Here is a 13762-nt window from a genome sequence, read left to right as displayed (position 1 = left end):
TGTCATCGTCACTTTTGTCTTCGTACTTAAAGGGTGCATCAGAAAACCAGTCAAGATCATCATTTTTTTTATTTCTACCTTCTGTATACTTGTTACTTACAGCTTCATTACCAAAGACCTTGCTGATGTCGTCATCGTAAAACGTATTAAAATTGTTTTTTAAGTCCTTCCAACGCCCCTCAGCAGTAGTAGACTTCGGTCCTTCTTTTTCAAACCATTCTAGGTATATATCTTGGATTTCCTCGTCGAGGACATTTTTACGTTTCGGTTCTTCTATGGTAAACCACGTTCTAACAGAATCCCCATCTATCTTGTTGGCCAATTGACGGACGCCTACATATTCATTCTTGGGATCTACTGGTTGAGCTTCCTCAACTACGATTGGAGACTTGAATTGATTTGTCGATTCGGCTGTTTCTTGAATAACTGTTGGGCGCCTTGCCGAAATGGCGTCAGCCTCCTTCCTGTTATATACAGGACCCCCTTTGTCTATGGGATGGATGATATAACTAACATAAGACTCAGAAGCTTCCTGTGGCACTGCTCCGAGATAAGTAGCTACGATCCTCTTATTGTACCCAAATTTCTTGGTGATACCGAACTCGTACCGATTCCCATCTACCGGAGCAAAATTGCTAGCAGCTGGTTCGTAATCCTCTGTTAGAGAATTGCACACCACGACACTGTTTAACGTGAACAACACGACGACTAGCTTGTACATTTTCCCACGACCAACGTTTTTCTGTTGAGGTTGCGGCTGAACTAAAACTTTAAAACTGTCCCTTTCAATTTATAGATTTTTAATTAGATAATTCGCCATGTAATTATGTGAGATAATTCATTGGCCTACACGGAGTACAATATTTGTAGGAAAAAATGTTATGGTCTATGCACGTACGGACTATGACCGCAAAATTGCAAAAAGTTTAATTGGAAACATGAATTTGTTGACCGGGTTCTTTCTCGCTGTTTGACGGTTTGTGTGTCACTGATACTTTTGCAGCGGCAAGTCTGCTGTCTTGGCTATTTGTATAGGATGATGTAAAGTTAAATTGGTGAAATACGAAAGGCTAAGTGAAGCGTGGAAACAAAATGGATTAGTTCCGAGTGAAACCTTAGGTTTGTGGATAAGTAGGTAACTGATTTTTCATTTTGTGCACCTTCATGTGTACCTATTTCAAATATACAACGTGATACCCTATCTGCCATACATTGTAATGCAAAACTGGTCACATATTCATTTTGGATAAAGATATCGCAATTGGGTACTAAATATTGAAGTCTATCATTAGAATCATCTAATGCAAAAAAAAGAAGTATAAACAACGTTTTTTACAAAAGGAAAGTGTATCAACAAAGTTGATTTACAAAACATATATCTCACTTTTAAAATAGGTATCAAAGTTCCTAAATGCAAAGGGAAGAACCATTTACAGAAACTTTTGCTCTTGCATTTTGGTTAATTTTTTAAATTTTCTGACATTTTACTCTTGTTGTAAAATAATTTTGTTCGTCTTAAGTATTTGGTTGTAATGATAGTCCTACATGAACTTTTTATTGATTGAGATATGGTCTTTTAATTTCTCTGATTAAGATTCATAAATCTCACAAAAGTTCCATTCACACTTATACTCAACTCACCCTAACCATATTCAAAAACACTTCAATGAGTCACTTAAATCCTACTGAAATCGCCCTAGTGCTAAGTTAGTAGACCAGAGCGGACCTGTTTTGAGGTGGATGTGAGAGGGGGGCAGCAAATTTTTTCTGGATTACCTTCAGTACAACTCACATAATAAAAGTGCAGATCCCTAGATCTGGGCGAAGTCCGGAACATTTTCAAAATTACAAAAAATACTTAAAAAATTTTTAAAAAATACCTAGTTTTTTACTTATATTTTGGAACCTGTGCATTTTGGAAGAATATTGAAAAGGAAAAAAAAATTTTAATTGAATTTTGCACAATATACTGTAAGTTAAAAATGTTTAAGTTTATTACCAATGTTGCAAAATAGCTATAATTGATGAAAAAAAGGGCAAAATAATCAAGTATTTTGGAGAATTTCTTTAAAATATTGTAATTGCTCCTAGGGCATTGTAATTCTGGTAAAAAAAAAACTAGATTATAATAAAACAACACCAAATTTCATTAAAATCGGTTAGATGGTTTTCATAAAATATTTTTTTTTAAAAACCTTTGAAAAAAATTTTCTAATTTTCAAAATGTTGCACAACCTCAAATAAAGTATCTAAATACTTGAAAATTTTTTCACATAGAAAAGACCACTCAACCTTTCAAATGATTTTTGAGAAATTGAAGTCGGTTGATTAGGACGATCACAGTAAATTTTTAAAGTTAACAGTCTTATTTTTTATTTTTAAACAATTAGATTACATTTATCAATTCGCAATTTAGTTTTTTTCAAAAATTATAATTTTAAAGTACTCGGAAATACACTCTATTAAAAAAAAGTTAAATTCCGTTTATTGGTTCTAATCTTTAATCTAGTGGCTTCATTTTTCCGGGTTCTAAGCTTGTCTTATCTTATCCGTAAGTTATCGGCAACATAGATATCTCAGCGGAAAAGCATGAAAAGTGGGAGAGGGGGCTCCGAGACTGGAATTCGGAGATTGCGAAGGTACGAAAAAAATTGCATTATCTCGGCTTCTAATGGACCAATTTTAATTTTTTTTTTAATCTGTTGTCTCGCGAGCCAAGGAATTCGAATATTGTAATGCCTGTAACTGTCTAATTTGCACATATTTTGTTATAAATAGAGTTTATTATTTATGCATGTATATTTTATCCTGTTATTGCATTTTTTCAATGAAAAAATTTGTTTACATATATATTTCAACACTCCGAATTTGAATATACTTAGTTATAATTATTACAATTATTTAAATAATATTTCTTTAAACAAATTAATAAAAAAAAATTTATTTCGAAATTAATTTTATTGTTAAATACAGATANTGTAGGAAATATAGAAACTGTTGATCAGAACCTTTTTCGGCAAGTTGTTCGGACGGACGAAAGTCGGTTTGTCAGTAAAAACTAAATTGCGAATTGATAAATGTAATCTAATTGTTTAAAAATTAAAAAAAAGAGTGTTAACTTTAAAAATTTACTGTAACCGTCGTAATCACCGATTTCAATTTTTCAAAAACCATTTGAAAGGTTGAGCGGGCTTTTCTATTTGAAAAAATGTTCAAGTATCTAGATGCTTTATTTGAGGCTGTGCAACATTTTGAAAATTCGAAATTTTTTTTATTATTTTCAAAAAATTATTTTGCGCAAACTGTCGAACCGATTTTAATGAAATTTGGTGTGTTGTTTTATTATACTCTAAAGTTCCAAATTTGACCCTAAATTGTTTATATGTATCTACCTAATTATGGTTCACCCTGTATGTCGTGATACTTTCAGATAATAATAATTCCAAGATGAATTCGCATTTATGCAATTTTACTGTCGACTCTAACAGGTTGAGCTTTAGTTACCGATTAGCTTAAATCTAGAAATTCTCAAACAAATTCCTGACCTTCCACTAACATTTGAATATTTATAAAACATGTATCTTATAATAGCTATAATTTCAAAGAAGTTGAAGACACATTAACCATGAGTGGATGGAAATGCAATAGCTCACTGTTTATGTCAATAGTAATCCCCTCAGATGTAGTAAACGTGATTCAAGGAGACCTTGCAAAGGAAAAATAAGATCGGCAGGAAATAATTTATTACTTCATCATGTGGAAGAATTACAAGGAAGGTACTAATTGCAATGTGTGGATATTGTATAATTAAGAATTAGTATATTATTAATTACTACTAAGAACTATACTTAATCCTTACTTTCGATTACTGAGTACAACTGTTTGATTTTACATAGTAATTACAAAGTAATTGAGGTGTGCTACATTCAGATATTATTAATACATTTACTATTGAAAACTTATTCATATACGAAGGAAATGTTTTTATTTTTTTATATGCTAATACCGTAGAACTGAATATATTTGGTTTTCATGATTTTCATATATTTTTTCTGCTGCTACTTAAATCTACATATTTTTGTAATAAGAAAGTTTAAGTTTAAACAGACTTTAGTGGGGTAATCTATATATGTAAATTTTTTCTATCAAAAATATACTTGTTTATTCTATTATGCTTCTAATAGGGTAATTTTTTTTTTTCATTTATTTTCAACTAATTCTTATAATTAACAGGTATGTCGCATTTTATTATATTCGATCATTCTCTATCAAAAAAGAATAATTGACTAAATATTAGGACATACAAATCTGGCTTACAAATTGTGCATAACTGAAAATACAATTTTTAAACTTTCTGCGCTTAGGTATAGAAAAAATGTCAGACTAACTCAAGGTAGTTTATTGACACAACAACACTGCACTATTAATAAGGGCATCCATAATACACATATCCGCGTCTTAAACCTGGTCTGTATCTTAAGGGCCCCAAAGCGTATCCATGTGGAAGCCCGTGAGCAGTATACGAGTAAGAAACAGCCGCAGGTGAAGTAAATGGTTTAGTCACAACAGGCACAATTGGTTTAGTTATCAAAGGTGTGGTTGAAGGCGATTTTCCGTACAAATCAATTCTTTCACTATAACTGGTGGCTGCTGACGTACCATAACCCCCGTATAAATACACCGGGACACCTCTAACGACACCTATTACCACGAAGAGCAAAAATGTGTTACACATCCTGAACTTGGTGTGAGGAAAATAACTAGAAACGCTTATTTTTTCTATTTATATTAGGCTATCATACGTCTGTCCCTGAGATTTACATATTTAAAACCTAAGAAAAAAAAACGAAATTTCACGCACTGTAGATTAACAGTAGTGACATTATTCGCAAATTGTTTCCATTGTTTTAGATTTGGCAAGTGGATGAAAACAAAGACCAAACTGACCAGTGCTTTGAAAGATACGTAATAATTATCATTTAATTAACTAAACGCTCACTTAAGGTCAGTATTACAGTAGACTAATGTAATTGCGGAAAAAATGCACCATAACGAAGAACAAATTATTTATAGTTATGTAACCGACTGTTAAAAATTGAGATGATCGCTTGGTTTTGCCGATTTGCTTAATTGTTAAGTTCGAACCGAACCGAAATAGCCTGATTTCCGTTAATTTGTAGCAATTCTAATCTTTCAGGTATTCTTGAAATGCCTCTGTTGTTGCTGTTCTTCAGATTGACATAAAATTGTACAATGAAAGACAAAATTTAATTCTACTGTGTAGTTTAGCTAGATTTTCACATTAATAGTCAATACTTCCCCAATTCAAAAATAAACGCAAACTTTTCATATTGTTTATTAAACATAAACGAAAATTAGAAAAAGATAATCAACAACATAACAAAATAATAACCAAATGAGATAGTAAGGTAAATTACATTTGTAACAATGGTGACCAAAAATGAAACCTTGTATTCTTTGGTGAATTTTAAGGGGTGTCTTTCCTATAAGTAAAGTTTTTATTTAGGACGCTTCGTTAAAAAGATACAGGGTGTTAAACTTAAAAAAAATATTTTTAATTTTTTTAAATAATTTAAAAACTAGTAAGTGAGATAAACTGAAGAACGGACTAATAATTTACTTATAACTATTACTAATATTCACAATGTAAATTGTAGGTATAATTATTAGATAAAAATGAATGTATAAATAAATTCATTTTACAAAATAGCAATGCGTTACATAAAATTCCTTTCTTCACTTTCCGGAATTGTTCTGTCTGTCAAATATCTATATTTTCCGCTTGACCTGACAAATACAAAAAGGTAAACGTTAACTATTCCATATTAAACGTGAATTGTCGCTTAAACATTTTTAAATTTCCCAAAGGGGATTTTTTCAATAACTATATGACGCATATTTAAAAATATTTTATTAATCACTTATCCTGGTGCGACATTTCCTGAATTATTTAGAAATCCCATAGAACTAATCACCCCCTATTGATTATTTTGGCATTTTTACTCCTTTGAAGCAACAATTAAATATCCATAAATATTATGCGATACTGCAACTGTTAATCATTAATTATAAATTATAACAAGCTCAATATTCGTAAAAATAATACGGGTTACTAAATAAGTCTTAGTAAACATAAAATACCACTAGTAAAATATATGTTAAAATCACCGATAAAGTAACCATAATATTTACGTTAAACAACCTTATCTAATAGCTGTGAAAATTTCGGTAACTGCTAAAATAGTATTTCTAAAGTTGTAGAACTATGACAAATCGTTAATAATGTCCTTAAAACTAAAGTAAATAATTCTGTGGTTACGCCTAAAAATGAGGTAGGTAGAAAATGTAGCTAGTTATTTTTGTCATTGCTGTTTTATTTAAAGTAAAATTTTATTACACATTCTAATGTTGCGTGTAGTTCAAAATATTGCACCACGTAATCGATTACGTATCAGGAATTATTGCAATAAGAGGTGTACTATTTATTTCCTAATTAAATTAATAAAAGAATAATAGAAACGTGCACATATTTGTTCAGGGGATCTCAATCGTTCTTTAGATATTACCTAAGCTATCGATTTTGTTATGCTTTAATTATTCTAACGCAATGTTCTGTTTGAATTCATATTACCGCTTTCAACAGTGCAAATTCGTGTTTTTTTGCTATTCTTTTTTTAAGTAAAGATTCCTATTTAGTTTAATATCTCGGTTTATCTAAAAGTTACTAATTTGCTATGCACTTTTTTCGACTTATCTATTAGGAACAATTAGAAATAGTTCCATCTCGTTTATTTTGGATAACGTAGAACTTATTGAGTTTAGCAGACAAAATCTGCGATTATTATAAAAGTTAGGTGAATCATTTAGCAAAATTAAGATTCTGCATGTATGAATGCATATGTGAGTATAATTACAATCACCAATATTCTATTTCAAGGTTCAAATTGTATTTAAAATATTTGTACACCTAATATTATTAACATATTATGATTTAAATTAACTTTGTTTATGAACTCTGCCGAATTTTACATTTTATAAACTTTGTATTCCTTTAAAAGGTCACTATTATTGACACTGGAAATAAAAATTTTAAAAGAAAAGCCTACATTATTTTATTATTATATCAAATTAAATAACTTCATATTTTTATGACGTCATTCAGCAAAAATTTTACCCAAGGCACTTAGTAAATAAGTATTTTGAGTTTAATATATTTTCATCAACTCTATAAAACTTGCTTGCCATTTTAGATCTACAGACAATTGTGTCAAGAATAATTTTCACAAAAAATAAATTTAATATATAAGCAACTTATTCACGTAATAATTAAAGACAGCCTTTCAACCGGATAATAGTTTTTTCGGGCGATATATTAAAACAATTATTAATATAGATTTGCGTTTTAGGGATTCTCATGAGTAAGCAGTTTTTAAAAAATGCAATGTATAAGTATGGTAATTGCGCAAGGTTTATTTTGACTTACTTATTTGAAATGTGAACAATTGTTCAGAAATTCTAATAAATGAAACAAATTTAAGTACTTGTAACTTTTGATTTTATTAACGTATTAACTACGGTGTCTTCAATTGCGATGAAAATAAAAATGGTTATTAAGTTTAATTAACAACATTTTGGAGAGCAAAAATTGCCACTAATTTGACAAATGCCCGGTGACTTTCTTTATTGTCAGCGGCGTTTTGCAACATTGTGGATATTGCATTTATTCAAAGGAAATTGCAGTAATTGTGAGATATTTACTACCTATGACTCCTTTGCTACATTTAACATTACTAATCGGTGTCGGTGTTGGATTAGTCTGAAGAGAGGAGGAAATAACAACGGTACACGAAAATGTATGTTTAATTTAATAAAGATGTCTCATAGGAGTTTTAATCAATGTAGATTTCAAGGACTGTTCCAAAAAAAAGGAAATATCTGTTCACCACTTTTTATGAAATATGTAAAAATTAAAAACCAAATTAAGAATTGTATTCCAACAGTGACGAAATTCGTTTGTCTAAATTTTCGTCTGATAAACACAATAATATATAAAAGTTGCAACCACTGATAAAATGTTCACAGTAATAAATCAGATACAACAATGCAACCTGAAATTTAACACCATTTGTTTATAATTTTATACAATTTGAACTGCTACCAAAAAAGTAAGGACATATTTAATATTCTACGTTTCACTGTATGAAGAAATGTGTTATATAAAAACATTTTCATTTAACATGTAACATACATTTTATGTAAAATGTTTCTATTCTTATTAAATTTAATTATCCAGACATATGGTGCTAATATTTCATAATATTCTCACACAAACTTTGACATAATAGTGTGTCGAGCACAAATCACTTCTTACTAACAGATTTGTAGGTATTTTGTAATAATTGTATAAAAAAATGATCCGCTACAGTACAAAATAATATTTACTTATTTTTACTTATTATCTGGAGCTATCTTTCCACAGGAAGAAAAAAATATAAATTTTTCCTTAAATATGAAGCAAGCTACAATAATAAAATTAAGTGCACTTTTCCGACTATTGAAAAGGTATTTACTTGCGCTTCATTTGCAAGGGATAGGAGAAGCCACCCCTACAAGCAATTTTTTGCATAACTTTATTTCATTGTCAACATGGTATTTTAAAAATGTTTCAGATAATTTGTTTGAAATAAATTTGATATGTACTATTTCTTACGTAGGTAAATATAGTTTTTGAGCAAATAAATAAAATAGTGTGGGGAGGCTTTTATTAAAATAATAGTACATTAAAATGAATGCAAGTAAATTGGAACAAACCTTAATTATAAGTAGAATACCAGTATCCATCTTTATACAAAACAACCACCTATTATTTGTGTAACTATCTCCACACTTAAGAAATGAAAATAAATATTGGACTTTTCCCTCTCAATTTGAAGGGAAAGGTTTTTTATATGACCTCTTTATATTTGAGGAATCACTTTTTTATTTCTTCCACTTATGCATTAACATCTCTATACATTTTTGTCATATTTATTTATGTCTGGAAATATTTTCATAAAAATTTCAGGAGTGTTATAAAAAAAGCTGCAGTTCTATTGTAAACTCGTAGCGACTTTTTTATAATTTAAAATGAATGGAAAAAGTCGCTGTCTAAGAAAAACATACCATACTCCGTCGTTGCACGCTACTTAGCGTATAGGCCTGTAAATAAGTCCACAAAACCTAAGTTTCTTTTTAATAACATAATTAACAATTTCGTTCTACATACTTGAGGACCGACGACCTTCAGCTGGCCGTTCGTAACGAGATCGGTGGCAAATTTTCCCACAACAAAGGCCTCACTAAGTTGCGAGATTTTAGACAATTATTAGAGGGGGTAGGTTGCGTAAATATTCCTGCATACAACAGATCGCTATAAAAGCGATCTCTTTTTTCCAAGAAGTATATTCAAGTTTTGTTTTAAGCCAAGTAAACACATAAAACTAAAAAAAATGTTCAAGTTGGTAGTTTTGTCCGCTTTGGTGTGCCTCGCTGCCAGTGCCCCAGCACCAGGTTTCCTTCACGGAGGTTACGCCTTACCGGCCGCCACTAGCTACAGTTCCAGGGTCGACTTGATCCACAGCACCCCCATCATCAAGACCTACGCCGCTCCTGCCATCGTAGCCACCCCTGTCATCGCTAAAACCGTCAGTTATGCCGCTCCAGTGGTTGCCAGTTATGGTGGGCATGGGTATGGCCTAGGAGCTGGACTGGGACATGGATACGGTTTGGGACATGGTTATGGAAGTATTGGATATGGTCATGGTTGGTAATCAGCTTCCTTGTGTTCTCTATCAATTAAATTGTGATTATTTTTCATGTACAAAAATGTAACAACTGACAGTTGATTCGCTACATTAATTCAAATATTTAAACAATAAATATTATTGTGGAAACATTCGTTTTTTAATCTCGCAGATCAAGTAAAATTAGTGATAGGAATGAGTAAGTTGGCATTTTTTGATTTTATCAAATATTTGAGTTAGAAAAATTGAAATAAAATTAATTTCAATTAATACAGACATTAATTAATTTTAAAATTGCGTGACACAGGATAAATTCAATCAAATCTAAATAGTTAACAGATTTAATGATTTTAAAGTATGAAAAATAAATAAAACTGAACTGTCTATATATTGAAATAAATTGATTCAATGTTTATACAAAATGAGCAAAAAACATTTTAGATTTGTCCTTAATATTTGTATTCCTCAATATTATGCGTCATTATATTTTTACTTCAATTTAAGTACAGTAATATTAATGCTATTACTATTTGGACCAAAGGTTATAAAATAACACAAGGTAAGAACCACAGCCGCTTATATACCTACATTTGTAGAAAATACTTAGAACATAAAATAATTCCAATTTGTCACAAGCTTGAACTGCATTGTGTCTGTTCAGGGAGCGTTAACATTTTTCGGTAATCGAGCTCATTATTTTAAGAAGAATTCAGGGTTATTTGTCGGTCACATCTGGCCATCCCAATTGCGTGAATACCTAACTCAGTTTTACATTTAAATATTAATAGCATGTGATCAGGACATATTTCTAAATATACTGAAATAATGCGTCAACAATAAGCTGGAGATACTAGACATCAAAGTATTATGTTTGAGCTCATCATGCCTTATACGAATGTCGCTGGTTTAAGAAATACAGGGTGTTCAAGGTTTAAGACTATGAAAATTGGTAGTATTGAATTTGGAGCTTATTTTGATGTTGCTCCTAGAGAGCGCTAATTTGGCCGTATTATTTAGGTAAATCAAAACATATGTTAAAAAGTCAAAAAGTTTTTTATACTTAAAAAAGTCAAAAATCTAAAAGAACGTTCAATTCTACATAAAAAATGTACTCCTGTTTAGGTCACCTAACTTTATCGGTTTCAGAGTTATTTCCATTTAAAAGTTTCAATGTATTTTGTGGTGGTTTTCTTTCAGGCGTTGATATTGCTATTTCTTTTCTAAATAGGCTTGTATCATATTTTCATGTCAATAAATATTAGCATAATTTGCGTGCGTGTGATTTATTATTCGTGCAAAATTATTAGATAGTGATAAAAAAATGCCACGACATAATAATTTTTCAAACAGTGAGATGCGTGATATGATTTGTGTTTTTGCCCAGGCTAATTTTAATGGACATGCGGCCGCCCAAAGATATGCACAATGTACCCAAATAAATTACAACCTAATTATAAACTATTCAGAAATCTTTACAACCGCTTAGGCGAATCAGGATCCTTTTGACCAAAAAGTAGCCATGGTACTCCAAAATCTATCACAGTCGATGAAGAAGAGGGAATTTTAATTCGTGTTTCGGAAAATTCCGATATGAGTACTCATCGGTTAAGTGCGGCAACGGGGGTAAGCCAATCGTCCATTTGTAGAATTTTGAAAAAAGAAATGCTCCATCCATATCATTATACTCCGGTTCAGCAGTTATTGCTTCAAGATTTACCAGCTTGCCTACAATTTGCTCTGTTTGTACAAAATATGCAAATGGAAAACCCAGATTTCCTCAGTAAGATTCTATTTACCGATGGGGCGACACTTACTAGACGGGGAGTTTTCAGTTGAAAGAACAATTGGAAGAACAATCATTTGTGGGATTCCGAAAATCCGCATGATGTAAAAGACAGACATTTTCAGCATGAGTTTATGGTGAATATTTGGTGAGGTTTAATTTCTGGTTTTTTCATAGGACCTTTTGAATTACCACCCAATTTAAATGGAGCTCATTATTTAAACTTTCTTCAACAAAATTTAAAGGAGCTTCTGTGTGTATGTGGTTTATGCACAACCACATTTTGCCTTGCCAGTACGCCAGTATTTAAATGAACATTTTCCTCATCGGTGGATTGGCCGTGGTAGTGAATTTTGTTGGCCACTGAGAAGTCCAGACATAAACCCTCTGGACTTCTCAGTATGGTCAAACTTGAAGGATGCGGTGTATCGTGAAGAAATTAATTATGTTGTTGCGGCAGAAAATATAAGTAGCCGCGAATGCATTTAAAAATAATAGAGACATTTTGTTTAATATTCAGAGACATTTAAGAGAGCGTATATATTGAGGTAAGTGGTGGACACTTCCAGCATTTGATTTAAGGTTTGTTATTATTACTATTATCAATAATTGAGAATAAAAAATCATACATAGAAACTTTTAAATGCAAATAACTTAGAAACCGATAAAGTTAGGCGACCTAAACAAGAGTACATTTGTTTATAGAATTGAATGTTCTTTTAGATTTTTAACTTTTCTTGAGCATAGCTCAACAGATAAAAAAATATGTTTTGACTTACCTAAATAATATAGCGAAACTAGCGCCCTCTAGAAGCAACGTCAAAATAAGCTTCAAATTCGTAATTCTCACACCAAAAAACTCAATACTACAATTTTTTAGAGTCATGGTATTAAAACTTTCTCAATTATTGAGAAATTTCAAAATAAAATTTAAACCTTGAACACCCTGTATTTCTTAAACCAGCGACATTCGTATAAGGCATGGTGAGCTCAAACATAATATTTTAGTGTCTAGTATCTCCAGCTTATTGTTGTCCCATTCTTTCTGACTCACCCTGTATATCAAATTTTTAAAAATTTTAATATTCTATTATTTCTCGAAAACTAAAATTCCTAATACAAAACTTTATAGAGAATCTCAAACTGTCAATTTGAGGTTTTCTCAGTTTAATTCAATTTGTTTAATATTTTGCTCTATTTTCTATTGTATAATTTATTCTAAAATAAGTAGAAATGATTAACAAATATCGCTGTAGATGTCTAGATTTTTGTCTGTAATTAATTTACAGTTTTATCTTTTCAATTCATTGTATTCATTCTAGGATATATTTTCCTTTTTCATTAACTCATCTTCTCTTTCTAAGTACAAGTAATATTTTTAATATAATTTAATAAATATATTAATCCAAATTTATCTACAAAAAAAATAAAAGATCATACGGATTCAATTAAAAAAAGTATAACTTTTTCTACTTTGTATTTGATGTTATAAAATAACAAAAATATTTTTAACTACAGTACAACATACAAACTAAATATGCCGCCACAAACCATTATTCTTCCTGTAAAATACTCCAGTGCACTCCATACTCGGTTTACCACCATGGGTAGCCATATCCATACCCATATCCATGACCATAGTGACCGTATTTATACAAAAGTGGGTAGTCTAATAAAGAATATCCGTAAGTGCCGATGTAAGGCTTATGAACACTTACAGCGTAGCTGGGATATCCGTGAAGGTAACTTGGAGCTGCTTTTGGACCTGGAACAGGACTTGGAGCACCGTTAACTAAACAAAATACGGCAAAAAGAACTACGAACTTAAACATTTTTCTCTTGTTTTCTCTATATCTTCCACATTACCGTTTGATCGAATAAATTGTGCCATTGCATTTTATAGTTTTCCTGTCATTAATATAAATTGAATTAATAGTTGTAATTATAACTTCGATGTTACTAATAATGTACTGTAATGCGTTTACCCTAGAAACTAGATTGAAATTGTCGTGGCTTCAGGTTTAGCATTATAAAAAATACTCGAAGGACTATTTGTATTAACAAATTCGTATTTCAGATTTTGCTAAATATGGGAAATGAGCTCAGTATTTTTCTAATTTGGGATGTATTTGAAGTCCGTTCTGGAGCGAGTTGCTTCAATTATTTTAGGCTAAAA

General features: G+C 30.8%; 1 protein-coding gene across 1 annotated transcript; it reads left to right on the top strand.

Annotated features, from left to right (window-relative positions):
* The first annotated feature begins 9509 nt into the window (after positions 1-9509).
* On the top strand, positions 9510-9830 carry LOC108913240 (cuticle protein 64-like). The gene has a single exon (XM_018718761.1). It carries the CDS (start codon positions 9510-9512, stop codon positions 9828-9830), a length of 321 nt encoding a protein of 106 aa, XP_018574277.1.
* The last annotated feature ends 3932 nt before the right edge of the window (positions 9831-13762 follow it).

This window comes from Anoplophora glabripennis, unplaced genomic scaffold (assembly GCF_000390285.2).
Source record: "Anoplophora glabripennis isolate ALB-LARVAE unplaced genomic scaffold, Agla_2.0 scaffold333, whole genome shotgun sequence".
Taxonomy (NCBI): Eukaryota; Metazoa; Arthropoda; class Insecta; order Coleoptera; family Cerambycidae; genus Anoplophora; species Anoplophora glabripennis.
Note: the sequence above shows the minus strand (reverse complement) of the source record. Positions and strands in the feature narration are given on the sequence as shown.

What these genes read in the sequence shown, in the direction of transcription:
- LOC108913240 (XM_018718761.1), top strand. Translation starts at nt 9,510, where the DNA reads ATGTTCAAGTTGGTAGTTTTGTCCGCTTTGGTGTGCCTCGCTGCCAGT.